The sequence below is a fragment of the Heterodontus francisci genome, chromosome 24 (assembly GCF_036365525.1).
Source record: "Heterodontus francisci isolate sHetFra1 chromosome 24, sHetFra1.hap1, whole genome shotgun sequence".
NCBI classification, from domain to species: domain Eukaryota; kingdom Metazoa; phylum Chordata; class Chondrichthyes; order Heterodontiformes; family Heterodontidae; genus Heterodontus; species Heterodontus francisci.
The window spans coordinates 40,630,771-40,656,254 of NC_090394.1; the positions used below are offsets into that span (position 1 = coordinate 40,630,771).

Consider the following 25,484-nt stretch of genomic DNA (forward strand, 5'->3'; position numbering starts at 1 on the left):
CTCCTGTCCTAACCAACATCAGTTGGTCAACCAACAACACCAAAATAAATTAATTGGTCAGTTATCTCCTTGTTGTTTGTGGGACCTTACTACTTGCAATTTGACTTCCACTTTTGCCGACATTACATTGACTAAATGTCAAAATAATTCATTAGCTGTGAAGTGCTTTGGGATGTTCTGAAGATATACTAAGGAGCTTCAAAAGTTACAGTTTTGCCCCTCTTTATTACACCTAGTCCCTGTAAACATTCAACAGCATTACTGGTTCAGCTTCCTGTAAACATAATTCAGATATAGCAACTAAATTCTGTACAGCAACTCACTATTGGATGCAAAACCTATGTTACAAATCATTCTTGTTGCAGTTGCCGGCCTTGTTGCTGGACACATGAAAAAACATTCATTCACACAGCTTCCAAATGCTTGGATGGTTTACTAACACAAGTTAATGGCCTCACGATTGCAAACTCAGTTCCTTCAGTTGTAATTTCAACTTTATCCCAGGATTTTGGGGAAGGGAGCTCCAAGATAATTCACTTATTCCTGTAAAAGTAGAAACGTATTTCTGGACAAATCACATTTGCTATCACACTAACAAACTTACATTTTCTATTTTGAGGATTTAATGCAGGGCTGTCCAACCTTTTTGTGCGGGGGGCCACATTACCAATTTTGCTCAGCCCAGGGGGCCGGTGAGCAAATTTTAAAAGATAAAACCATTAAAAACTTAGCTTACGAATAAAAAAATCAATGGTCCAACAGCATTTGAATGCTCGCCATTCAACATCAATCTTCCTTTTCTTTTTTTTTCCATGGGCCGCCATCTACGAGAGGGAAGCGACTCTTAACTTCCAAATTGTTACAAAACTACCAACAAGCCTTATGCTTTCCCTGGTTGACACTTCACAGCACACAACTACAACCTTGGCCAATTGCATACAATTCTGGTCACCATATTACAGGAAAGACACAATTGCTCTGGAGAGAGTAGAGAGGAGATTTACAAGAATGTTGCCAGGGCTCGAAAGTTGCAGCTATGAGGAAAGACCGGATAGGCTAGGGCTGTTTTCCTTAGAACAGAGGAGGCCGAGAGGTGATTTAATAGAGGTGTACAAAATTATGAGGGGCCTAGACAGAGTAGACAGGAAGGACCTGTTTCCCCTAGCAGAGAGGTCATTACCAGGTGGCACAGGTTTAAGGTAATTGGTAGAAAGATTAGAGGGGACATGAGGAAAAACTTTTTAACCCAAGGGTGGTGGTTGTCTGGAATTCACAGATCAATGGCAGAGGCAGAAACCCTCAACTCATTTAAAAAGGTACCTGGACATGCACCTGAAGTGCTGTAATCTGCAAGGCTACGGACCAGGTGCTGGAAAGTGGGATTAGAATGGGCGGCTAGCTTTTCAGCCGGCCCAGACATGATGGGCTGAACGGCCTCCTTCTGTGCCGTGACTTTTCTATGGGTTCAATCTCTGACTCTAACCTGGGTACAAGAAATAAGGCATACTGGGTTTTAAAAAATTACTAGATTTTATTCAACAATTCCTCCCTTCACCCACCATGCACCAGGAGCAGAAACTCACCTCCCCCCACACCCCCGACTCAAGTTCACCTCTCCACTGTCGCCAACTCTGACTTCCCTTCTCCGCTAATTCCTGCCGCCGACTCAGAGTTCCCTTTTCTGCCACCAATTCCCGCCACCGACTTCGACTTCCCTTCTCCGCCGCCGATTGCCCTTCTTCCCCACCACCGCCGCTGACTTCAACTTCCCATCTCCACCGCAGATACCTTGAGCTCACCTCTTCACCACCGCCTCAATGAATTCACCTACCTCCCCCAACACCTTTTATTGGCCAGCGCTTATGATTGACAGCACCACGACTGACAGGCCTGAACGAAGCGCACGCCTTGATTGGCGGGCCAGAACAAAGTGCAGCATGATCGGCGGGACGGATCAAAGCCTTTGGTGGGCCAGAGTGTGGCCCGCGGGCCTTATGTTGGACAACCCTGATTTAATGTTTCATTGCTGCAGAATCAAGCAGTAACAAAAATAACAGCTAGTAGTGGATTTAGATTTAAGCAAACATAATCTTTGGGAACAGTTTGACCTGATCAAATTCCAATCTTGAATCAGGTCCATATTGAGAAAAGAAATACCCTACCAGTTTCTGTACACTTTTGGTTCCTTTTGTATAATGTTATTCTCAGCTAGACCAAGCAGCAAGTTGGTTTTAGATATCTATGAAACACTGTTCGTTAACCCGCTATTTGTTGTTTTTTCTCTCATTCTTTTTACTGGGAAGCTTTATGCCTCCTTCTATTCTCTTCAGAGAATCCAGCTAAGATTGGTATTTGATCAAAACCATACATGTGATAACCACTCCAACTGCCCCCAGTATCACAAAATATTAGATCAGTGTGTCTTTCACATAAAATATCCATTTATCTGCAGCACCACACATCACCAATTTATCTGCAGCAACAGTAGGCAAAGCATTCTCATGATGCTGTTAACATTTCCACTGTCATGGCTTTCTGCTGCAGAACACATACAAAAATTGTAAACTGTAACTTACAAGCATAAAATTACAATTTGCAACCCACTGCCTTAAATCAGAATCATGCTCAACATTTCCATTGGAACATTTTCATGAGCTTCTGTGAAATACTGCTTTTGTTACAGTTTCAGTACAAATATCACTGCAAGATCAGGAAGCAGGTGAACAACCCCGAATGCTTCTAACTTATTTACTGAAAATACATTTGTGACATATGCTACAAAAAATTCTGAGTACAAAGGTGCTGAAAATCCTTATTCCCACATGTGGGACTGGTTTTCTAACTCACTCAAGTTACTGCACCATTCTCACTTCCTAGATCTGTACAGCTCGACCACTTTTGTTTTATTTTTATTTTAAAACAGTATTGTGAGGACCTCTAGTGGTGGAGAAACACATGCATCAAAAATATATTACTGGGCAGTGCAGACAAATAACGGAAGCTTTGAGCAGGGTATAAACGTACCATGTTGCAGGTCAGCACAACAGAGGTATTTTGATGAACTCACAGTTGTCACAACCACCTGGCACCTGAGTACATCATCTTTCCTTGGCAGTAGGAATGAAGACTGGTTCCGAGCAATTAGACAGTAACGTTGTACTGTGGGATGCACAGTTTTCACACACTTGTTCTTGTGATAAATTCTAGAAAACAAGGTTGAGTTTTAACCAGAGAACACAGATTTACACTAGTTGGCAAAAGAACCAGAGGAGAGATGAGGAGAGGTTTTATTTGCCCAGCGAGTTGTTGCGACTTGGACTGCACTGCCTGAAAGGATGGTGGCAGCAGATTCAATAGTAACTTCCAAAAACAGAAATGGAAAAATTTGTAGGATTATGGGGAAAAAGCAGGGGACTAGGAGTAATTTGATGGCTCTTTCAAAGAGCCAGCACAGGGACAGTTGGCTGAATATCCTTCTTCAATGCTACAAAATTCTACGATCTATCCCAAATGCATTTGAATTAATGATTGAGTTCGCAACAAGGAATGCATTCAACTTGAGCAAAATTTGACCCCAACTGTTATGCACCAAGATGACATTAACATTACATACAAAAGGTGTACAATTCGGTGCTTAAATGTAAGCATTCCCTTCTACATCCCATACATAATGGGTCAGCATATTTGGCCATTAAATCAAATATTAATGGTTGAAGCACATCCTGGCAGGCCATTAGTGAAATGCAAATGTAAGAAATCATAGGATTTACCAGGACTTCACAATTAAGAAGTAAATAGATAAAAACAAATAATTCAGAAGATTTGAGGAAGAGCAAAGAAATAAAATTTGAGAAGTGGTTTCTGTGGGAAAGTTAGCTACAATGCGTCAAATGATGTCCTTCAATACCAAAGTGATATATCCATCAACCTACACTTAAATCAACTTAGAAGTGGCCATTTGATTTTTATTATGAAGAGAGAAAAGCTTTCCTCTTTTCCTTAGTCACAGAAGGACAGCATTGATTGCCAATTCCAACCGAACAGATCACGAATCTGTTAAATACTGGGTGGGAGAGGTTAAACGCGTAGGGATTTTTGCAAGGACCATAAACTGACAGTATGTTATTTATATTTTAGTAAATCATGACCTCACCTGAGAAGTCTCATATCACTGGCATCGTTTTCAAAAATAGGAGAGAGGTAGTCCTTTATGAAATTGTCTGCTGCAGTATCTGAATGAGTACAGAACAGAATCCTGACACAGGAAGAAACACAAATGTGAGTCAGTTGTAAAATGGAAAGTTGTACCTTAAGATTATGACAGTAACCTCTGTGTTGATCTGTCTCTCTCTCCCCCCTCTTGCCTTCCACGCCAAAGGAACTGATCCCCGCCATCAGGAACTTCCCGAGTCACAAAAGTTCAACTCCAGTGGTGATCAATAAATGTGCTGTACGATGTGGTACTGGGCTGTACAGACCAGAAACATGAATTCTTGGACTCTGTTCAGTTAGCTGGTCTCAGTTGGAATGTTAGCAAGGCCAGAATTGGCTTCAGCACCTCATGGACAGAGAGAAAGGGGAAAGACAAACCACACATACATCCTCGATTCCCATTCGCCCTTACTACATGTAAATCCTTGCTAGAAGGGCACATGCAGACTCTAATACAAAGATCATAATCAGGTGCAATCAACTCCAACACAACCAAATCAACAATCAACACTCAGTGTGTAGTCTCACAGACTTGAAGCAGATACTTGGGGTGAAGTTCCAGAAAAACAGCCATTTCCCATATGCCAGCAAGAGTCACCATTTGAAATGGGCAAAGAGGAGAGAAAACGAGAGAGAAAGCTGGGTTGCAAGGAACAATCTGGCACAATCCTAAAACACTTCAACATATGCCTGTTTGTGCATCACTCATGCAGCGAAGCCTGGAAATTTTACTATTATTTTCAGGTCCATCCATCAACTTTACCTTTTGTCAGAGTCTTTCACCAATTGTTTGACTGCTTGTGCCAAAGTGAAAGTTTTCCCAGTGCCACACGGCCCAGTCAGGAGAATCGGTGGGAGACTGAACGATATGGGAGCTGTAATAACACCAGCTGCTTTCCTCTGTTTGGAGTTCAGCCTTGGATCCAGCTGCTTTTCCCAGTCCCTGAGAGACAAAATGGGGACCATCATTGCGAACGTTAGGTGTTCATTTGCTTTATATCTACACCATTGCCTTACGTTTCCATAGCTATTAAGGAAAGAAAAAACAAATTACCTGAAACAAAAAAGTACCAATTTCTATATTCAGCACCCTACCTATCTTCTCACAACATACATTAACAGAAAAACATCACAACGTGCTTCTCAAGGGCTTAAGGAAAAAAGAAATGTCTCTTCATAAAGTTTTAGCACATGGTTCACTCCACACCGTCTCATTTCAGCAATACTTGCAAAACTCATCCATAGCTGAAAAAATGCAACAAATACAATTTAAATGCTTCTCCACCTGCCCAACAAGCAAAACATGCTCCTTTAACAGAAAAAAGAGCTTATTTGATCTTGCAAAACCATCAGAAGCCATAGCAGGCTGCTTTTTCCTGACACCACAAGGACACAGGGCTGATAGCAGCTAACTTTCAACAATTTTGAGACAGAGGAAAAGGCAAGACAAAAATCAACAACAATTCAGGTCATCATAATGCAAAATGAATCTAAGTACTATGACTCAAGAACAGGAATAGGTGAGCATCCAAAAATGAACTATTATATTTCTGACATAGCTAACTGAACAAAATGATTGTCAGTTCTCACCTGTAAACAAACATCATTACAAGGCTCTTCACAAACTATTGTTGCAAAGGATAACTAACAGACTGATATGGAGGTACTTTCTGTCTGTATATTGGTTCATTCTCAAAACCAAAGCAGAGTGCTTCCAGCATTTCCTGAGGATATAATATTGGTGTCACCATTTCTTAAACAACCTTAAAGTTGCTGATTCAAGAACCATTATAATTTTGATCGCCTCAGTTATGTTTCTCCTTCTCTCCTCCCTTCACCCCCATTGCATCCCAAGAGATTTAGTACGAGATGCAATTAAGTTATTTGGGAAAACACTGCATTTGGCAGACACTGGAAAACAAATCAAAAGTGTTCCATACCTGTCTGGCAAATCAAGCACAAGAGAAGAAATGTCTGGGGAGACCAGGCTGCAGTCTTTAAGATTATCTAAAGCTAGGTGCATCTCACAGAGGGGTAAACGGTTCAACTGAAACTGAAGTTCCACCTGTTGGATGAACCAAGAGATCAATAAGCAATTCAAAAACATTAAAGAAACAAAAAAAAACCTCGGAAAATGCTCATACAACCATTATATATGAGAGTTTTATCTCAATATTTGACAGTTCCATATTAAGCAAAAGTGAGAGGAGAAAAACACTCAGTTACCAGTTTTATTTTTGATTGCACGAGTAAGCTGGACCGTACTACAGTGATTCACCATTGCATCGTTCTTAGTTTTTTTTGAGGCTCACAATTCTTCTTTCTTAAGGCAGATCTGATTGTAGAGCAACAATTGTAATGTTTGCACTCATGTGGTTAAGCCAGAAATTTATGTCAGGAGTACCCAAGTGTATCTTGAAAATGGCTCTTTTGTATTTGTGAATCAGGCACTCAATTATATGTTCCATGGTGTGTTCTGGGTTACGACAATTACACATGGGAGAATTTTAAATTTTCCATTTGTGCATTAAGTATCCATATCTGCCATGGTTTGAGCTGATGTGCTTAGTGCTGCCCATGAGTTTTGGCGAAGGTTGAAGCCAAGGATCTTCTGCATTAGGTCTTGCATGAGATGTTTGTTTGAGAGTTCTTGTGAATTCCATTCAGCTTTCCAAGCTTCATCAGGGTTGAAGTCGCATTGTTGAACTTTAAGCTCATGGGTCCAAAAGGGCTTGCACGCCGTCAAGTGGTGTTGAGGGACGATTTGGAGGTCCTGGTGGATGGGGAGACATTCATTTTCCTCAATTCACTGAACTTTGCAGAGGATTGTGATAAATGGATATGGATGTGATGTGCAACAGCATGGGTAGTCAGGGTGTTGGGGTGGGCTTGAGGGCTCCGGTGCTACATTGCATTATAGTACTCCATTGGACATCAAGTCGAGTGTGGCTACTTCTGGATCATACTGGCGCACAGTACTCACAATGCAAGATGACCACTTAAACAGAGTCCACAATATCTATGGAGCCAAATGCTGCACTAAAATTTGTTATTTTGAAAGCATAAAACCCCATTTTGCATCTTACAGACTCAAAACAGCAATATCAAATTTTATTTCTGTGCAGTAGTCAATGACAGACATCCAGTCCACTCATTTTATATCAGATAAAGCAACAATGGATGTGGCAGATACTGCAAAACTTTCAGCAAAAGACACCAAACCTTTAGAGCTTGAGATTATTAGTGGAATATAGCAAACACTACAGAAAAACTGAGGGAAAGAACAGAATACTGAGCACATTATAAAACAACAGCAGGTATCAAAGTTTATTTTCCCTCAAAACAGTAACATAGTCATCCAAACTACTTAGTTACTGGCAATCTCTTTTTTGGGCCTCCTTATCTCGAGAGACAATGGATACGCGCCTGGAGGTGGTCAGTGGTTTGTGAAGCAGCGCCTGGAGTGGCTATAAAGGCCAATTCTGGAGTGACAGGCTCTTCCACAGGTGCTGCAGAGAAATTTGTTTGTTGGGGCTGTTGCACAGTTGGCTCTCCCCTTGCGCCTCTGTCTTTTTTCCTGCCAACTACTAAGTCTCTTCGACTCGCCACAATTTAGCCCTGTCTTTATGGCTGCCCGCCAGCTCTGGCGAATGCTGGCAACTGACTCCCACGACTTGTGATCAATGTCACACGATTTCATGTCGCGTTTGCAGACGTCTTTATAACGGAGACATGGACGGCCGGTGGGTCTGATACCAGTGGCGAGCTCGCTGTACAATGTGTCTTTGGGGATCCTGCCATCTTCCATGCGGCTCACATGGCCAAGCCATCTCAAGCGCCGCTGACTCAGTAGTGTGTATAAGCTGGGGATGTTGGCCGCTTCAAGGACTTCTGTGTTGGAGATATAGTCCTGCCACCTGATGCCAAGTATTCTCCGAAGGCAGCGAAGATGGAATGAATTGAGACGTCGCTCTTGGCTGGCATACGTTGTCCAGGCCTCGCTGCCGTAGAGCAAGGTACTGAGGACACAGGCCTGATACACTCGGACTTTTGTGTTCCGTGTCAGTGCGCCATTTTCCCACACTCTCTTGGCCAGTCTGAACATAGCAGTGGAAGCCTTACCCATGCGCTTGTTGATTTCTGCATCTAGAGACAGGTTACTGGTGATAGTTGAGCCTAGGTAGGTGAACTCTTGAACCACTTCCAGAGCGTGGTCGCCAATATTGATGGATGGAGCATTTCTGACATCCTGCCCCATGATGTTCGTTTTCTTGAGGCTGATGGTTAGGCCAAATTCATTGCAGGCAGACGCAAACCTGTCGATGAGACTCTGCAGGCATTCTTCAGTGTGAGATGTTAAAGCAGCATCGTCAGCAAAGAGGAGTTCTCTGATGAGGACTTTCCGTACTTTGGACTTCGCTCTTAGACGGGCAAGGTTGAACAACCTGCCCCCTGATCTTGTGTGGAGGAAAATTCCTTCTTCAGAGGATTTGAACGCATGTGAAAGCAGCAGGGAGAAGAAAATCCCAAAAAGTGTGGGTGCGAGAACACAGCCCTGTTTCACACCACTCAGGATAGGAAAGGGCTCTGATGAGGAGCCACCATGTTGAATTGTGCCTTTCATATTGTCATGGAATGAGGTGATGATACTTAGTAGCTTTGGTGGACATCCGATCTTTTCTAGTAGTCTGAAGAGACCACGTCTGCTGACGAGGTCAAAGGCTTTGGTGAGATCAATGAAAGCAATGTAGAGGGGCATCTGTTGTTCACGGCATTTCTCCTGTATCTGACGAAGGGAGAACAGCATGTCAATAGTCGATCTCTCTGCACGAAAGCCACACTGTGCCTCAGGGTAGACGCGCTCGGCCAGCTTCTGGAGCCTGTTCAGAGCGACTCGAGCAAAGACTTTCCCCACTATGCTGAGCAGGGAGATTCCACGGTAGTTGTTGCAGTCACCGCGGTCACCTTTGTTTTTATAGAGGGTGATGATGTTGGCATCGCGCATGTCCTGGGGTACTGCTCCCTCGTCCCAGCACAGGCATAGCAGTTCATGTAGTGCTGAGAGTATAGCAGGCTTGGCACTCTTGATTATTTCAGGGGTAATGCTGTCCTTCCCAGGGGCTTTTCCGCTGGCTAGGGAATCAATGGCATCACTGAGTTCCGATTTGGTTGGCTGTATGTCCAGCTCATCCATGACTGGTAGAGGCTGGGCTGCATTGAGGGCAGTCTCAGTGACAGCATTCTCCCTGGAGTACAGTTCTAGGTAGTGCTCAACCCAGCGGTCCATCTGTTTGCGTTGGTCAGTGATTATGTCCCCCGCACTGGCAATCTACAGCCAAATAATATGGGAATAAAAGTACCTGTAAATATCATCTGTACCCCGAAATTATTTTGCTCCCATCAGCATTATGGAAATATCATAAACCAGGCACACATTTTCAGAGAATAAGTTAACTTCAGAACTTATTGACAAAAGGTTGAGTAGACCTCAAACATTAGATTGCACTGGCCATCTGGTTATGACAAGGCTCCTTCAGTGCAGTTGTAAGTTTTGATTCAGTTGGAGACTTGAATTTCTAACTCTGCCTTTCTGCCCTTCTTTCAAGGTTATATCATCACAGACCCATACCCTGCAAATTTAAACTTAACGCCAAGGGTTAAAATCGCTAAGTGGGTGACGAGCAGTAGTTGAAATTCAATTTAAATATGTGTGAAGTGCTGCATACAAGTATTTCATCATAATTCATTATTTTTTAAAAAGGTGATATGCATATTGTATGACCAGTGCAGCAAAAAGTAAAATTGAAGGAAGTATACTGGCATTAATAGACTTAGTCCTTGATGTAGCCAATCAACATGGAGAAGCAATCAACAAATGAAACAGAATAATGTTTTAACCAGGTCAGTAGAGTACAATACAGAGAATATCAGTTAAAACTCTTCAGCAGTGGAAGTGGCAGTCAGACCACATCTTGAGCAAATACGTTCAGCTTCAGTCATTTAGTGTCAAATCGGGCTGCCAACCAATTTTTTTTTAAAGCATGAAATATAAATCACGTAATTAATTTCACTAGTGAATGCTGAAGAAAATGCTTTGTTCAAATCCTGCAATGGTATTAACTTTGCATTTACTGTTGCATTCTGTTTGAGTTGAGAGAGAGGCAGCCATTCTTCAGCATTCTTAAGTTTCCCAAATTACAGGTTGAATTCCTCAATCCAAGTTTTGTATCTGGCTTCTAACCAATGGTCTATGGAGGTGGGAAGAAATTTCTGTGAAAAAACATTGGAATATCTCATAGCTTTACCAAACTTCATATAAACTTGCCTCTATATCCCTCTCCGGTCGAAGTTTCAGATCTTCACAGCACTCTTTGGAGAGCCTCAGCAGCATACATTCCCTGGACCTATCTTCCACGAGTGCTTCGTACACTTTCTCCTTATTCCCCTGATTTGACACAAGACCCTTTTTTTTGCTGAGGGGTATCAGCAGAACACTGGTAACCTTTTCCATCACCAGTCTCCCAGCAGCAGTGTCTTTGGTTATCACGGTATCACTCAACAAAACACAAGCAAACAGTTGACCATTCTGAACATGCCGAGCAGCGCCATGATTGCCAGGAACCGCATAGGATGTTGTTATGTGCAAACTTGCTTTGATATTAAACCTAGTACAATGAGAAAAAAACTTTAATCAAGGAACAGCAATGTTTTAAAAATTAGGCCGCATGATATTTCTCCCATCACGTTACCCTCCAAAAGGACCTAGAGAATAATGGATGATTCGCATACACAAAGTAGGAATCCAATTGTGAGATTTCAACATCACAGAAAAGCTCAAATGGTTTATAGTCATTTGAGGTTAAAAAAATGATTCTTGATTTGAATAATGTTCATCCTTTTTCCTCCTTCTCTGCTCAAGATCCTGACTCTTGCTAAGTACCATTTTTCCAATAACTTGCTCAAGAAACCATTCTTCATGCATGCGTGCAATGACAGCCAGCTACTGGATTTTGGGGGCACCACAGGCAAACCTGATCTTATCCTCACCGCATCAGATAACTGCATGTGTGCACTTTCCAGTCTGAATCACAGGTTAACTATCAAGACTATGTACCCTAGCCGCAGACATCCTTTCCTTCTGCCCCCGCCAAAAAAAAGGAACATTCCAAGCTCTTTTTTAAAAAAATAAAATAAAACTGAGCCCCAGAGGCCAATTTTCAAAACTGCACTCAATCTATGCATTCTTGGCACATTTTGTTGTAATTTTAAATTTAACTATGGGGGATGGTAAAAAAATGGCTGGATGCTGGCTCAGTGCTGTGTGAGGCTGAAGCATTCAACTAAAAGGGTTCTGGGTCTTCACACACGTAGCAGAAATTAGCATGGCCAGCGGTCAAGTCACTACAATTATCAACATTCTGGGCCAAGGAGGTGAAAAGAAAGCAGCCAAACATTGTCATCCAGCAACATCTAATATCAGTGTGCAAGTGCGAATAGCAGCAGGTTCAGCTGTAACAGCTCTCCTTGGCTGAATAGCCTACCAACACTCACTATGGAGGCTCACAGCAGAGTTGTCAGCATATGGTTGAGACACTAGGTGAATGCAGAGGAAGCGAGGAGAGAAAATTGGCAAAGAAAATAGGGGAGGAAAATAAAATTGTGAGATTATGAGGACTTTCTGGGGTAACCCTGAACCCAGGAAGAGGGATCCGATTGTATATGGCACATGAATTGGTACATTCTCGAAGTTTCAGCAGAACCCCCAAGCCTTCAGCTTTTCCAGAAAGTGAAAATGTGAAAAGTCTTACTTGCTTATATCTTTATTTTGTGCATTTTCCTCTATGTAGAGAAGATCATGGAAGCGAGAATGATAGTTGTGTCTGTTCAAGGCTTTGTCCAGAACTGACCGGGTAAACAATTGGTCAGCAGCAGCGGGAATCTGATAGGTCATCAATAGTGTTAGATCAAGATCAGACAGTTCTTGAGGTCTAAAATCAACCACTTGCTTACATGTTGAATCCCAGCGCTGTGATGTAGTAAGGGATTGCTGCTGATGCTGTAACAATGCTTCTGTACCTGTCAAAAAAAATATTTAAATAAATCAAATAGTTTCTCTTCTTCCTTCTCCATCCAGCTAAGGAACAGACATTCAACACCTTCACAACACAATACATTCTTCCTTCATACAAGGACTACAAAATAATCTAGTTTCTCGTGATTAAAGTCAAACCAGGAAAAGATCCAAGAATATAGAAGAAAGAGGCAATCAATCCATATCATTCCATCAGCCACCAGTACAGACTCTTCAGCGACCTTAGCCTGATTTCAAATTCTTGCCTCTAGAAATCCCCCGCTATCTCACCACCTTATAAACTTTTTCAATACCTTTCCGTTCGACCAAGCTTTCAATCAGCTCTCCTAAATCTCACACCATGAGTCACAGTCCATTCTTCCCTTCCTTTTCTAAAAAGCTTGCATGTGTTCTGCAGTAAAGGCGACATATTAATGCAATTACAAAAACAAGAAATGCTGGATTCACTCAGCAGGTCTGGCAGCATCTGTGGAAAGAGAAGCAGAGTTAACGTTTCGGGTCAGTGACCCTTCTTCGGAAGAAGGGTCACTGACCCGAAACGTTAACTCTGCTTCTCTTTCCACAGATGCTGCCAGACCTGCTGAGTGAATCCAGCATTTCTTGTTTTTGTTTCAGATTTCCAGCATCTGCAGTATTTTGCTTTTATATTAATGCAATTGTTGGATTAATACAGTCCTGAAGTTAATGCCAATGCACCACTGTCACAAACCAACATCTGAGATTCCATGGCACAGTATGTTGAAGCTCACACGACATCGTGGGACTGTTCCCTTGTAGTTATAAACCTGGGGCGCCACTTCAATACTTGATTTTACCGAACTTCTAAGACATCACTTCACGGTGTTGAAATCAAGACTAATCACATCATCTCTTACACAAACTCATTCTTTCCCAGAAGCTCAGAACTGTGGAAGTCTTAACCTCCGTTTACTCTTCCTTTTACAAATTGCAGGTTTTTAAAACCAAGCTTTGCACCATTGTTTCCCAATTTATCTTATTCAATCTTCATTGTGTCCTTAGTTTTATGAATGCAAACTGCGAAAAACAACTAAATACCTTTATCTGACAGCGCAGACACAGTAACTGTCTGCATTAGCACTGGCTCTGATCCAAAGTCAAAAAATATGGTTTGCTGAAAATTTCCGAAGACGTCTGAAGAAAATTTGACTACAATTTGGTAAACATGCTCCTCAGTCCTGTTCTGTCCACTTAAGTTTCGACTCCACTCTTGACATTTGGACAATATGGAATACGGATGGAGACTGTCAGAGTCACCAGCAGCAATGGACGCAATGTGGAAATATGGTGTGTAAGCATTACTCAGAAATGCAACGTGATGGAGTAACCGTGGAGGCTGTTGGAAAACAAAAACGGACTTGATTACAATAACCTTGCAGACATTAAAAAGTGATTATATTGTTTATGCAAACCCTCACCAAAGCTATTCTTGTAAACAGGTACAAAGCATTTCAAACTGTTTTGTCTAGTTCTGATGTTTTAAGCAATGAATGCAGAAGGCTTAGGGGAAATGCTAATGAACCTGATGGCATGTATTTGTAGTGTATTAAAAATGTCATGTCTGCGCACACCAGTATCCAAAGCTTTACTTCCTTTTGATAACTTGTTCCATTATAAACTATTGAGTCCATCTTTATAATGGAAACTGCCTTTGTGAACTTTTCACACTGTAATCTTCCTGTCAGGAGTAACACTGTTGGGCTTCATTTTTGCATCTCCCAAATCCTCATCTGCATTGCAGAGATCTCCAACACTGCAAGCAATTTCATTTTCTGTTTTGTGTGACAGTTGCTATTCAACTTGAAATGACATGATATAAAAAGACAAAGTCAGACTTCAAAATGAGATCTACACCCTTTTTGTATCTCACTCCAGTAGCCAAAGTAGACTTTAAGCAAGGGTAAGTTGCTCAACTCTGCAGAGAATCACAGTCCAGCCTGATCCTATTCTTACTTGATGTTCACAAATGTAGTTTTCAGCAGGCTGCTGTTACTTGTGGAACTGTAGCTCATCGAGGAATCAGCTTTTTCAAGAACAAAGGAAAGGAAATTGCGCGAGTGACAGGTCATGAGTACTGGTGCTTAACTTCTTAATGTGAAGTTACGGCAGTCGTAATCCTTGGTCATAGAACAAGGAACAAATGAAGAACTCTGATTCCATTCTACTTATGAGAACAGTTCATTTTTTGAAACGCTGAAGACTGACAAAAAGCAGAAACTTTTTTTTCGTCTCTCAAGTTCAAGGCCAACTGTAGCCCTCAACTGCCAGACATGACTAAAATCTTTCATTTATGAATCAGCTTTTATTCATATGCCTGGATTTTATAAAATATGTAGCAATGCTTTGAGTACGCAAACAAGCCAAAAACGACTAGCTTTTTTTGGAAAGCCCCCTTATTAAACTTACATCACAAGTAAAAGCAAATGTCCATGCAAAGTCATATTTTCTGCCATCAGAGACCTGATTCAGCTCCTGACTGCATTCCACTCTCACACCTTCAACAGCCCCACTCACCTAGTGAAGAAAATCACAAATAGATAAGCAAATAACATAGCGAATAGTTGGTTACCACTACAAAAAGGTGTGGTTAGCCTCAAGTTGACTTTGGAATACAAACAGACCACAATTCAGATTCAGCAACATCATACATTTTTAAACTGCAGTATCCAAACCCTAGGCAATCCCATGATTATCAGATTTCTGTCCACCACCGACGGTATTTCTTAATTTGTTGAGTAGCACATTATATCTGTCGCTGTGTCTAAAGAAAATTATTTTCTACAATAATAGCAATGTTTTCCTTCAGTTAGCTGAAACGGTCTTTTGGAAATTGGTGTACCCAGGGTTATGGCAATATTTGCAAGGGATTTCTGCACACAATCTTTTTAAAATGTATTGCGTGGCAGCTCCAGTACATGTACAGGACTGTACACATTGGGTATAAGGAATTATTCACTGACATCTGGTACTGTACAGTTTGTGCCTATTTCAGCATCCGATCCATGTACAGTACCAACTAGATATTTTGAATGCTCACCATAATAGAGAAACGGACAAGTGGAAGAAACTGATGGAAATATTAGAAATGCAGAAAAAAATTCTGGGTTGCTCAGGTACAAGGAAAAGCAATTTCTTTTTATAAAGTTATTAAAGTAACAAGTTAGTTCTAAACCAGACATTGAGGGCACATGATTTGCTGACTGTTATCTGTTCTTGTTCATTTTTGCTAGATCACTTAGCTTCTGCACATAGTCATTTGGTGGCAATCATGGTATATTGAAACAGTTCCTTGCAGTTCCGTTAAATTTTATCATGGTATTAATCAATGGAAAGAATCTGATCAGGATACGTTTCCCAGAGAACAAATATCAAATCCAAACCTTATAACAATAAGTTTGTTTAACCAGCTTCTGGACTACTTCCTATGCAATTCTATACAATGAGAATGAAATGAGCCAAAATACACAAGAAAACTGCACAGTTGAGGATCGCCATTTAGTCCCTCTGAATTTATCGGTTTAGAGAAATACGAACTTGCCCATTGAAATGTTTCTTAAATCTCCCCAGTGTCCACTGACTCCCTGAATGATTGTCTGCGTCTCCCAAATCTCTTCTCCAGTCTTGCTGCTATCCTAAGAATGCATTAATTTTATCTTCAATTAAGATATGTTATAGAATTTGCAACAAGTATTCTTCTTTTGACCATTGCACTGCAGTGAGGTACAGAAATCAAGCCCAGATCATTTTCAGACCTTTGTCAGATATATACAAGTTTTTGTTCATCAAACTACCATTAAGAATGCCAATTGTAAGCCTTAAGCAAACTTTCCAACCCAGAAGACCCCACCAACGATTTGAGAGTTCATGAACATGTAAAGCACAGTTCTGCTAACTTTTGCCAAGAAATCGAATTCCAATTATGAACATACAAATATGACAGGCAAGGCGACCATCTGGTCCATCAAACCTGCCCCACACAATTGCAATCATGCCTGAAGTATCATGACTGGGCTCCCTGCTCACCAACAGATGGAAAAGAAACCACCTAAGATTAAGTCCATAAACTGCTGAACAAATAGTTACACAGCAAGCAACCCTAATCTTCATAGGAACTAAACAGGAACTTGGTACAGTAAACAAAATCCAACTAGGGCTAATTCAGACAAGAGAATTGTTTTGCTCAGCCTGATCTCTGACAGGCAAGGAAAACTTGAGCTCAAAATGCAAGGTTTAGATGCAGCCATTGTCGAGGGACTGCTGGAGTTTCATGGGTTAAAAGCACACAACTTAGAAGCACAAAGCATTGATCAAGTGCCTGCGGCTGGTCATCCTAGAACCTTACTACCCATTAGGACATTGACTTATAGAATTATACAGAGCTGTGCAGAGAAATCCCAGCTCCTGGTGAGGTCTCTTTTCCCCAGCCCCAATTCCATCAATGACCCAGGCTGCCTGGTCAATCATCAAAGCTGTGGCAAATTGTGGATCTGCCCTGTCCCACTGAGATGAATCTGCCAGAGGACTAACTTCTATCAACTTGAGGCCATTTCAACCTTATAGAGTCCATATACTATCTCTAAGCCTCCCTGACACACCCACTGAGGAGGGGACAACCATTGTATAAGCAGAGAGATTAGCTTTGGAAAATTGCAAGCAACCCGGTAAACCTAATATGTAAAGTAGCGTGCAACAGGAAACTATACAAGGTTACAACTAATGTGCTATGCGAGCAAAAACATTTTATCTTACCACTACGTCTGGACTTGGACTATTTATCCATTTCTCGATCAATCTTTCACTATAATTGCCTAATTGTTGATGCTGCTCCCTTTGCTGCTGATACTGAAGTCGTCTGTAGGCATGTCGTTCTCGCCATTCTAGCAGCTCGGTGTCAGAATGAGCAAACACACAGAAATCCTCAAAATGGCATGCTCCACATTCCAAATATCTGTGCCAGGGTGAAATGTTGAGTACAGACAGACACCATTAAGTCCAAGTCAATAAACATAGAAGCTACTTGATTTTATCTCGACATTCTCTAAGCAATTTTCTGCATCCTCTGAATTGACATGGGACATTTCTACATTAAAGGCACTATATCAATGTAGGTTGTTTTGTAAGCCAGCATGTTATTCTCTCGTGACACCACCTTCCATCTATATCAACTTGTTCCTGAAAAGTTGCATATAACATAACTGCACAAACTGGCTTAATTAATTTTAATAAATCCAAACAGTTTTATAACATTACATACAGTGCCACTTATGCCAAGGAATAGGATTGAGCATTGCCATATTCCATAGTGCACCACATAGGACTGAAGCATAGAGTCATAGAAAGATCCAGCACTGAAACAGGCGCTTCGGCCCACCGGGTCCATGCTGATCATCAATCACCCATTTATACTAATCCTACATTAATCCCATTTTTTCCTCTCACATCCCCACCTTCCCTCAATTCTCCTACCACCTACCTACACTAGGGGCAATTTTTTTTTTAACAATGTCCAAATTATCTAAAAACCCGCAAGTCTTTGGCATGTGGGAGGAAACCTGAGCACCTGGAGGAAACCCATGCGATCACAGGGAGAACTTGCAAACTCCGCACAGGCAGTACACAGAACCGAAACCGGGTCGCTGGAGCTGTGAGGCTGCGGTGCTAGCCACTGCGCCGCATGCAGAACTGTAGACAGAAAAGCCAGGAAACCACAACAATATCTGATAGGAGAATGAGATGTACATGAGGTAGAGTGCTTTTACCCATTCTCCATAAAGTTGGTCAAACTACTGTCAAGGTTTCACAAACATTTGTGCGACACAAGTGTACTCCATGGATTAAGGTAAAATATTAACAACACAGTACAATGTGTACAGGTGAACTTACATTTATATAGTACCTCTAATGTAGTAACATGTCCCAGGGAATTTCACAGGTGTCTTATCAAACAAAACTTGACCCTGAGCCACATAAGGAGATATTAGGGCAGATGACCAAAAGCTTAGTCAAAGAGGTAGGCTTTAAGGGGCGCCTTAAAGGAGGAAAGAAAGGTAGAGAGCGCTTGAAGGCAGGAATTCCAGAGCTTAGGACCTTGATAACCGAAGGCACAGCTGCCAAAGTTGCAGCAATTAACTTGATGCTCAAGAGGTCAGAATTAGAGTGTAGATATCTCTGAGGGTTGTCGGCTGGAGGACGTTGCAGAGATAGCAAGGGGTAAGGCCACAGAGGGATTTGAAACAAGGATGAAATATTTTAAATCAAGGCTTAGCTTAACCAGGAACCAATGTAGGTGAGCAAGCACAGGGCTAATGGAGGAACAAGACTTGGTATGATTTAGTGTAGACAGCAGAGTTGTAGCCAGGTGTTTGTTGGAATAGTTAACTCCAGAAGCAGCAAAGACATGGATGAGGGTTTCAGTAGCAGATGAGTTAAAACAGGGGCGGAGTCAGGCTATGTCATGTAAGTGAAAATAGGTGGTCTTAATGATGGCACGGATACAGAAGCTCATACTGGGGTCCTGAAGGAACAGAGAGATCTGGGTGTATATGTGCACAAAGTGTAGAAGGTGCAGGGCAGGTTGAGAAAGGGGCATTCAGGACCCTGGGCCTCAGAAATAGAGGCAGAGAGTACAAAAGCGAGGAAGTTATGATGAACCTTTATAAAATAGATTGGTCCTCAACAGTCCAAATTTGGGCACTGCACTTTAGAAAGGATGTGAAGGCTTTATAGAGGGTGCAGAAAAGATTGACAAGAATGATTCCAGGGATGAGGGACTTCAGTTACATGGATAGATTGGAGAAACTGGGGTTGTTCCCCTTAGAGAAGAGCTGGTTATGGGGAGATTTGATGGAAGTGTGAAAAATCATGGAGGTGGCTGGACAGAGTAGATGGAGAGCAACTGTTCCCATTGGCATAAGGGTTGAGAATCAGAGGACACAGATTGAAGGTGATTGGCAAAAGAACCAATGACGACATGAGGAAAATTTCTTCTTTACACAGCAAATGGTTAGCATCTGGAACGCACTGCCCGAGTGTCGTGGAGGCAGATACAATCAGGCTTTCAAAACAAAATTGGATAAGCACGTGACGAGAAAAAATTTGCAGGACGATGGGGAAAGGGCGAGGGGGCTGGCTGAGCCAGCGACGCCCACATCCCATGAACGAATAAAAAAGTGGGACTTGCTGAGTTGCTATTGCAGAGTGGTGGTACAAACATAATGGATCAAATAGCCTCCTTTTGTGCTGTAACTATTCTATGATTCTATGTTAGACAAGCAATCTGACAATTTGGAGACAGTGCAGGGGTCGAGAGGGGTGGTGGTGAGGTAGATCTAGATATTGTCAGCATACATATGTTTTCGGATGATGCTGTCAGGGGTAGAGTGTGCAGATGAGAAACAGGAGGGGATCAAGGATAGGTCCTTGAGCGACACCAGAGGCAATGGTGCAAGAGTGGGAGGAGAAGGCATTGCAAGTGATTATCTGGTTATGATTAAATAGAGAAGAATCGAACCAGGCTAGTGCAGTCCCACCCAGCTGGATGACGGAGGGGAGAAGTTGGAGATGGATGGTGTCAACTGTGTCAAAGTTTGCAGGTAGGTTGAGAAGGATGAGGTGAGTTAGTTTACCTTTGTCATAGTCATATAGGTTGCCATTTGTGACTTTGATAAGAGCAGTTTTGGTACTTGATGGCTGGCATGGACACAATGGGCTGAAGGGCCTGTTTCTGTGCTGTATAACTCTATGACTATGACTCTAAAAGTGGGAAGCTGATTGGAGGGATTCAAATATGGAGCCCCGGGAAAGATGGGCACAGATTCAGGAGGCAACAACAGTCAAGGACTCTGGAGTGAAAAGGGAGGTTGGAGATAGGGTGGTAGTTTGTAAAGACAGACAGGTCAAGGGCTTTTTTTTTTAAAAAAGGCAAGTAATAATGATGGCAGATTTGAAGGCAAGGTGGTCAGTAGCTGAGAAATCATGTATCCCATAAAGTATTCAATCATCTCAGTCGATACATACACTTTTACCCTTGAATCCCATTTCCAATCAAGGTACTTAACTCTTTCAAAAAAAAAAGCCCAAAAAAACAATACATCTTCAATTACTTGATCTGGGAATCAGTTCCACACATTCACCTCTGAGCAAAAATAAGCCTTGTAGTCTCTGCCGAGCCTTATTAAGTTTTAAAGCTCTGCCCTCTATTTGTACACTAAATTCAAGTCATAAAGCCTGCTTACATCTACACCTCCTAACATCTTAAAAATCTAAATCCTGTTCCCCCTTAATTCACTTATCTCCAATGCAAACAAGTTCAGACACTAGGAAGTACACAAGACATATATCCATTAGGTAGATTTCCTCCAAAGTATAGCTGAAGTGATTACATTGTCAAGTGAGAAATCTTGATCAGGAAATCAGTACCCTAGCACACCACAAACTATCACCTTGGAGCACCAGCTACTGATTACTTGCCCCACTGCCACCCTCTTTAACCTTGCATCATCATTCCTTGTCTTTTAACCTCTCCTGCCTTCCACCCGACCACAGATTTCCACTTTTGTTCTTTCCTCCCCTCCTCCTGCCTCTGTACTTGCTTAAAACCTGCTACATCTTCAATTTTTTCCAGTTCTGATGTAAGTTAAAGGTAACTCTGTTTCTCTCTCGACAGATGCTGCCTGACCCTTCTATGTATTCCCAGCATTTTCTGTTCTTATAAATATAGCACAGTTCTACTCACATCACTAGAGGCCCATTAATAATCAGAAACTTACTGACAACACAAGGAATACTCATCAATTCCAATAACACCTCGTGGGGGCGGACGAAACTTCCATCGACAATCATTTTCTGAAAGACAATTGGAAACATCACTTTTCTGTGTGAGGTGTTCTGAATAGGCATTCAGCCTTCCCAGAGAGGGAGCAGGAACATGGTCTAGCGATCACTATTAGTGGCTTATGAATGTCAACATCCAGGAAAAAAGGCACACACAGTAGAACTCTAGAAGACTCTTCCCTTCTGATTTTCTTCAAGTTACTTGAAGCCATTTGCCCAAATGGTTCAAGCTAAAACTGAATGCACCGTGTGGGAAATGTCAGTGATAAATCACCGTCCCATCTCTCCACAGTACTGTCACTCAATGTGGTTAACCACAAGACGGCAAAGGAGCAAAAAAAACTCTCTCTGTATGTTTTTGGTTCTTCAGCAAAGAGCTGTCATTTATTAGTTCATTTATTAGGATCAGTTGTATCGCCACCCGCCCTCCATCAGAAATATAGATAAGCTGTTATCCTTCTCCTTTCAAAACAGGTTTTTAGATACATGACTGCATTATGTATTTCAACAGTAATGTTCAAAAGGGAACTGGATATACAACTGTAAAGAAAAATTTTGCAGGGCTACAGGGAAAGAGCAAAGGAGTGGAACTTATTGGATAACTCTTTCAAAGAGCCAACAAAAGCACCATGGGCTGAATGGCCTCCTTCTGTGCTGTATCATTCTATCCTATTCTTCGATTACAAATAGGCAGCTTACTCTCAGGGCTGGTCTTCAAATCAACTCTCAAGAGCTTCACAAGAGCAATGAAAATTTATTCTTCCTCTAACTTCCACCCGTGTTCTCAAATGAACCACCCATTTAAAACTCTTCTCCCATCACTCCATTAAGCAGTATGCTGTTCCACAAGCCATCCTATGCTCCAATTTTTAAGGAAAAAACTACAGCGACTTGAAGTTTTATTTTAAATTCATATTAATAAAGTTACAGAAAAACTAGGAAGCAAATGATAAGATTAAAGGGAGCTCTTGCCATTCCATGCGGATGGGAGGTGTAGTGGTTAACAGGAAAACAATGTGCACAAACATATAGATTAGAAATATTTTAAGAAATTCAAATGTATTATTTTTAGTCTTTTGGTAATTGCTGCTCAATAAAGAAGTTTGTACACAGTCTGATGGAGCCCTAGATTCCTCTCTCAAAACACCCCACTCCCCAATTCTAATTCCCCTTCATGTTCAGAATCTCTACGTTGCATTCTTCAATCCTTGTACTGTTTTGAGTTCCATAATCCCATACTCACCCACAATGCGCCCAGACACTGGAACCTCCACCCGCAATGCACCCAGTTTCTAAGACTCCTCTACCAAGGATTTCCGATGCACATACATCCCTCAACTCTCCTGTACTCCGAGACCACAAGAACCACCTCCCACCATAACCAGACCTCGAGACCCATTTCAAAGTTCTCCTGGATCTGCTGGCCCCTCCCAGTGCTCTCAGATCCCAGGGCCACCCAACAGTGTTGATAAATAAGTGTCCCTGATAATATTTAGCATAATACCTGTTCGAATAACTCAAAGAAATTTTCTTTTTATTCTATAAAGGGTCTCATACCTTCTAGTTTCCAGTTCTGATGAAGGATCCAAAACATCACCCTATTTTTCTTTTTATAGATGCTGTATATGCACTGAATAGTGACAAATATTAAGAGTGCTGTATTAACCAGTCTTTAAAGCCACCTCGAGTGAAGTTACTCAAACACCATATGGGGCGCGTCATCAGTAAAGTGTGCGCAACTTTCTATCATGGAGACACACCAATAAAGGCTCCATCAGTGACAGACACTATTCATATTTTTAAAAGTAGTATAATTTGTTGCAGGACTGTGTTTTGCTTCACAATGTCAGCACACACCTTTGGCATCTTGCTCTGATAAGAGAGCACCGTTAGTTGTAGCCTGTTAAAAAAAAGGAAAATTCACAAATAATTAAAAAATCCTTAATGTTTCTTGTTAATCTTCTGCATCACTGTTTACAAATGCAACTAAGTATCTGCAACACATTTATTAATATTGTGCAAACCACTGTACATGAATCACATACCTATTCCCTCCCTAGGAAGTATTTTAACCCACTTTAACAAAGAAGGGGAGGTACCACTCTGGGTTCTACCTGGTACTAGAAATCTAGAGGTTTACAATTCTCAGATTTTTCTGAGAAACTCCAGAACATTCACAGTTAGCATAATAATACACAGAAGCTTCAAATATTTCAACTTACACATGAACTTGTGAGGTGACTCTGGACCTCTCTTTTGCAAAAGCAGCCAGAATACTCCCATTTGCTTCATATGTAAGAAATATTTCAAGGAAACCCTTTTTAAGGACTTAACCAGGAGGTATCGTTGATAATAAAGCAGTAGACAAAATATCAAACTACAATGATGGTTAAAATCATTGGTTAAAACCAGCAGTGGTTAAATTCAGTCTTCCCATCTTTTGTGCCTTAGATTGATCTAGCCCAGATTGTCATTGAACTCTATGAATGCAGCTGTCCTGGTCAAAAGGAATGTTTAGTGGCCGTGAAAATAGTATCAGCATCTAATACAGCATTCTCACCCACAGATTGCTGATTAAAGAAATGGACATATCGCACTGACAGAGCTGAGTGTGCTTCTCAGTGGTTAGAGATAAGACATGTTTTTCATGACAGTAAGAGGAACTTAATCCTAACACTTCATCCATTCTGTACCTAACGTGATACGGCAATATACCCAAACTCCCACCATCCCAAAAATGTAAAGCACTTCTGCATTACTTGTTTGGAGGAAGGAAAACATATTTAAGTTCTACACCTATACATTAATATCTTACCTGCGACTCTGTCAGCAAGTGCAGTAGCCGTCTCAGATGATTTGAGGAGGCTCCATTCTGGAAGCATAAAGCGACATGTGCTTTGTGTGCGCTATGAATTCTACTGAAATTGCATTAATTAAAAAACATATTTCAATCGCCAAAACGCTGACCTACCATACAGTCCGCAGTCTTACAATCGCACAAAGCATCATAAACATCCTTCAGTTTTCCCTCTGGAACTATTGATGCCAACACATCTCTTAATAGGTTCTCTCCCAGAATTTCGTGGAAACATAAGACTTGGGAACAGAACAGTTAATTTATCATGTGAACAGTACATGTATCACCAAAAGCCACACTACACATATGTAATTTGTTCCTTTTTTCAATTTTAAAACTCTCCGAAAGAACAATCCCAGAGAAAAACCTCAACTGGATACATGACATTGCATTTAAACATATAATTAAAGTAAGCGATTGTAGGCAACTTACCACTTTTACAATCTTCTTCGGCCTCTTTGTAGTTCTTCTGAAAAGAAATCCAAAAATGTTTACATTCAATCAGGTGCAAAAATACATATAATAACATTCAATACTGCTGTACGTGTTTATCAAAATACATCAAATAAGGCACAATTTAATGTGTAAAAATTTAGACTGGTTGCTTCACCAAATGACAATATTACCCATTACATTCAATGTACACTTCTCTCATCTTCCTCTTCTCTGCACCCCTCCAAAAACTGAACTAACACAGAGATCTGCCATAGTGCAGCCAATGAGCTGCCAATGAATTACAGGTGAATGGCAGCAAATACACATTTAATAATAGCAAAAAAGCATTTGTTCATGTTTATTTTTAAATGCATGCAAGCCACTTCCATTACAAAATTAGACCCCTCTCCCACATGCACAGAGGCAGTTGAAATAACATGCCAGCAATAGTGGGACAAAGCAAGGATGGAGATGAGCAAAAGCAGAGCAAGAAGAACTAATCAAGGATGGTAGTGGGAAGTTGTGTGTGGAATCAGAGGAGATAGGGGAAGTGTTAAATGAATATTTTGCGTCAGTATTTACAGTAGAGAAAGAAAATGTTGTCGAGGAGAATACTGAGATTCAGGCTACTAGGCTAGATGGGATTGAGGTTCACAAGGAGGAGGTGTTATCAATTTTGGAAAGTGTGAAAATAGATAAGTCCCCTGGGCCAGATGGGATTTCTCCTAGGATTCTCTGGGAAGCTAGGGAGGAGATTGCAGAGCCTTTGTCCTTGATCTTTATGTCGTCATTGTCGACAGGAATAGTGCCGGAAGACTGGAGGATAGCAAATGTTGTCCCCTTGTTCAAGAAGGGGAGTAGAGACAGCCCTGGTAATTATAGACCTGTGAGCCTTACTTCGGTTGTGGGTAAAATGTTGGAAAAGGTTATAAGAGACAGGATTTATAATCATCTTGAAAAGAATAAGTTCATTAGAGATAGTCAGCACGGTTTTGTGAAGGGTAGGTTGTGCCTCACAAACCTTATTGAGTTTTTCGA

General features: G+C 41.3%; 1 protein-coding gene across 1 annotated transcript in view; it reads right to left on the minus strand.

Annotated features, from left to right (window-relative positions):
* LOC137383327 (probable helicase with zinc finger domain) overlaps nucleotides 1-25,484 on the minus strand; it is a 429,894-nt gene that overhangs the window by 356,767 nt on the left and 47,643 nt on the right. Inside the window, 14 exon segments of the mRNA XM_068056011.1 lie at nucleotides 3,025-3,203; nucleotides 4,154-4,255; nucleotides 4,976-5,155; nucleotides 6,153-6,277; nucleotides 10,538-10,877; nucleotides 12,021-12,288; nucleotides 13,361-13,658; nucleotides 14,729-14,836; nucleotides 17,072-17,270; nucleotides 21,091-21,166; nucleotides 23,012-23,054; nucleotides 23,970-24,026; nucleotides 24,126-24,250; nucleotides 24,444-24,480. Coding sequence (XP_067912112.1) covers nucleotides 3,025-3,203; nucleotides 4,154-4,255; nucleotides 4,976-5,155; nucleotides 6,153-6,277; nucleotides 10,538-10,877; nucleotides 12,021-12,288; nucleotides 13,361-13,658; nucleotides 14,729-14,836; nucleotides 17,072-17,270; nucleotides 21,091-21,166; nucleotides 23,012-23,054; nucleotides 23,970-24,026; nucleotides 24,126-24,250; nucleotides 24,444-24,480 — 2,137 coding nt within the window.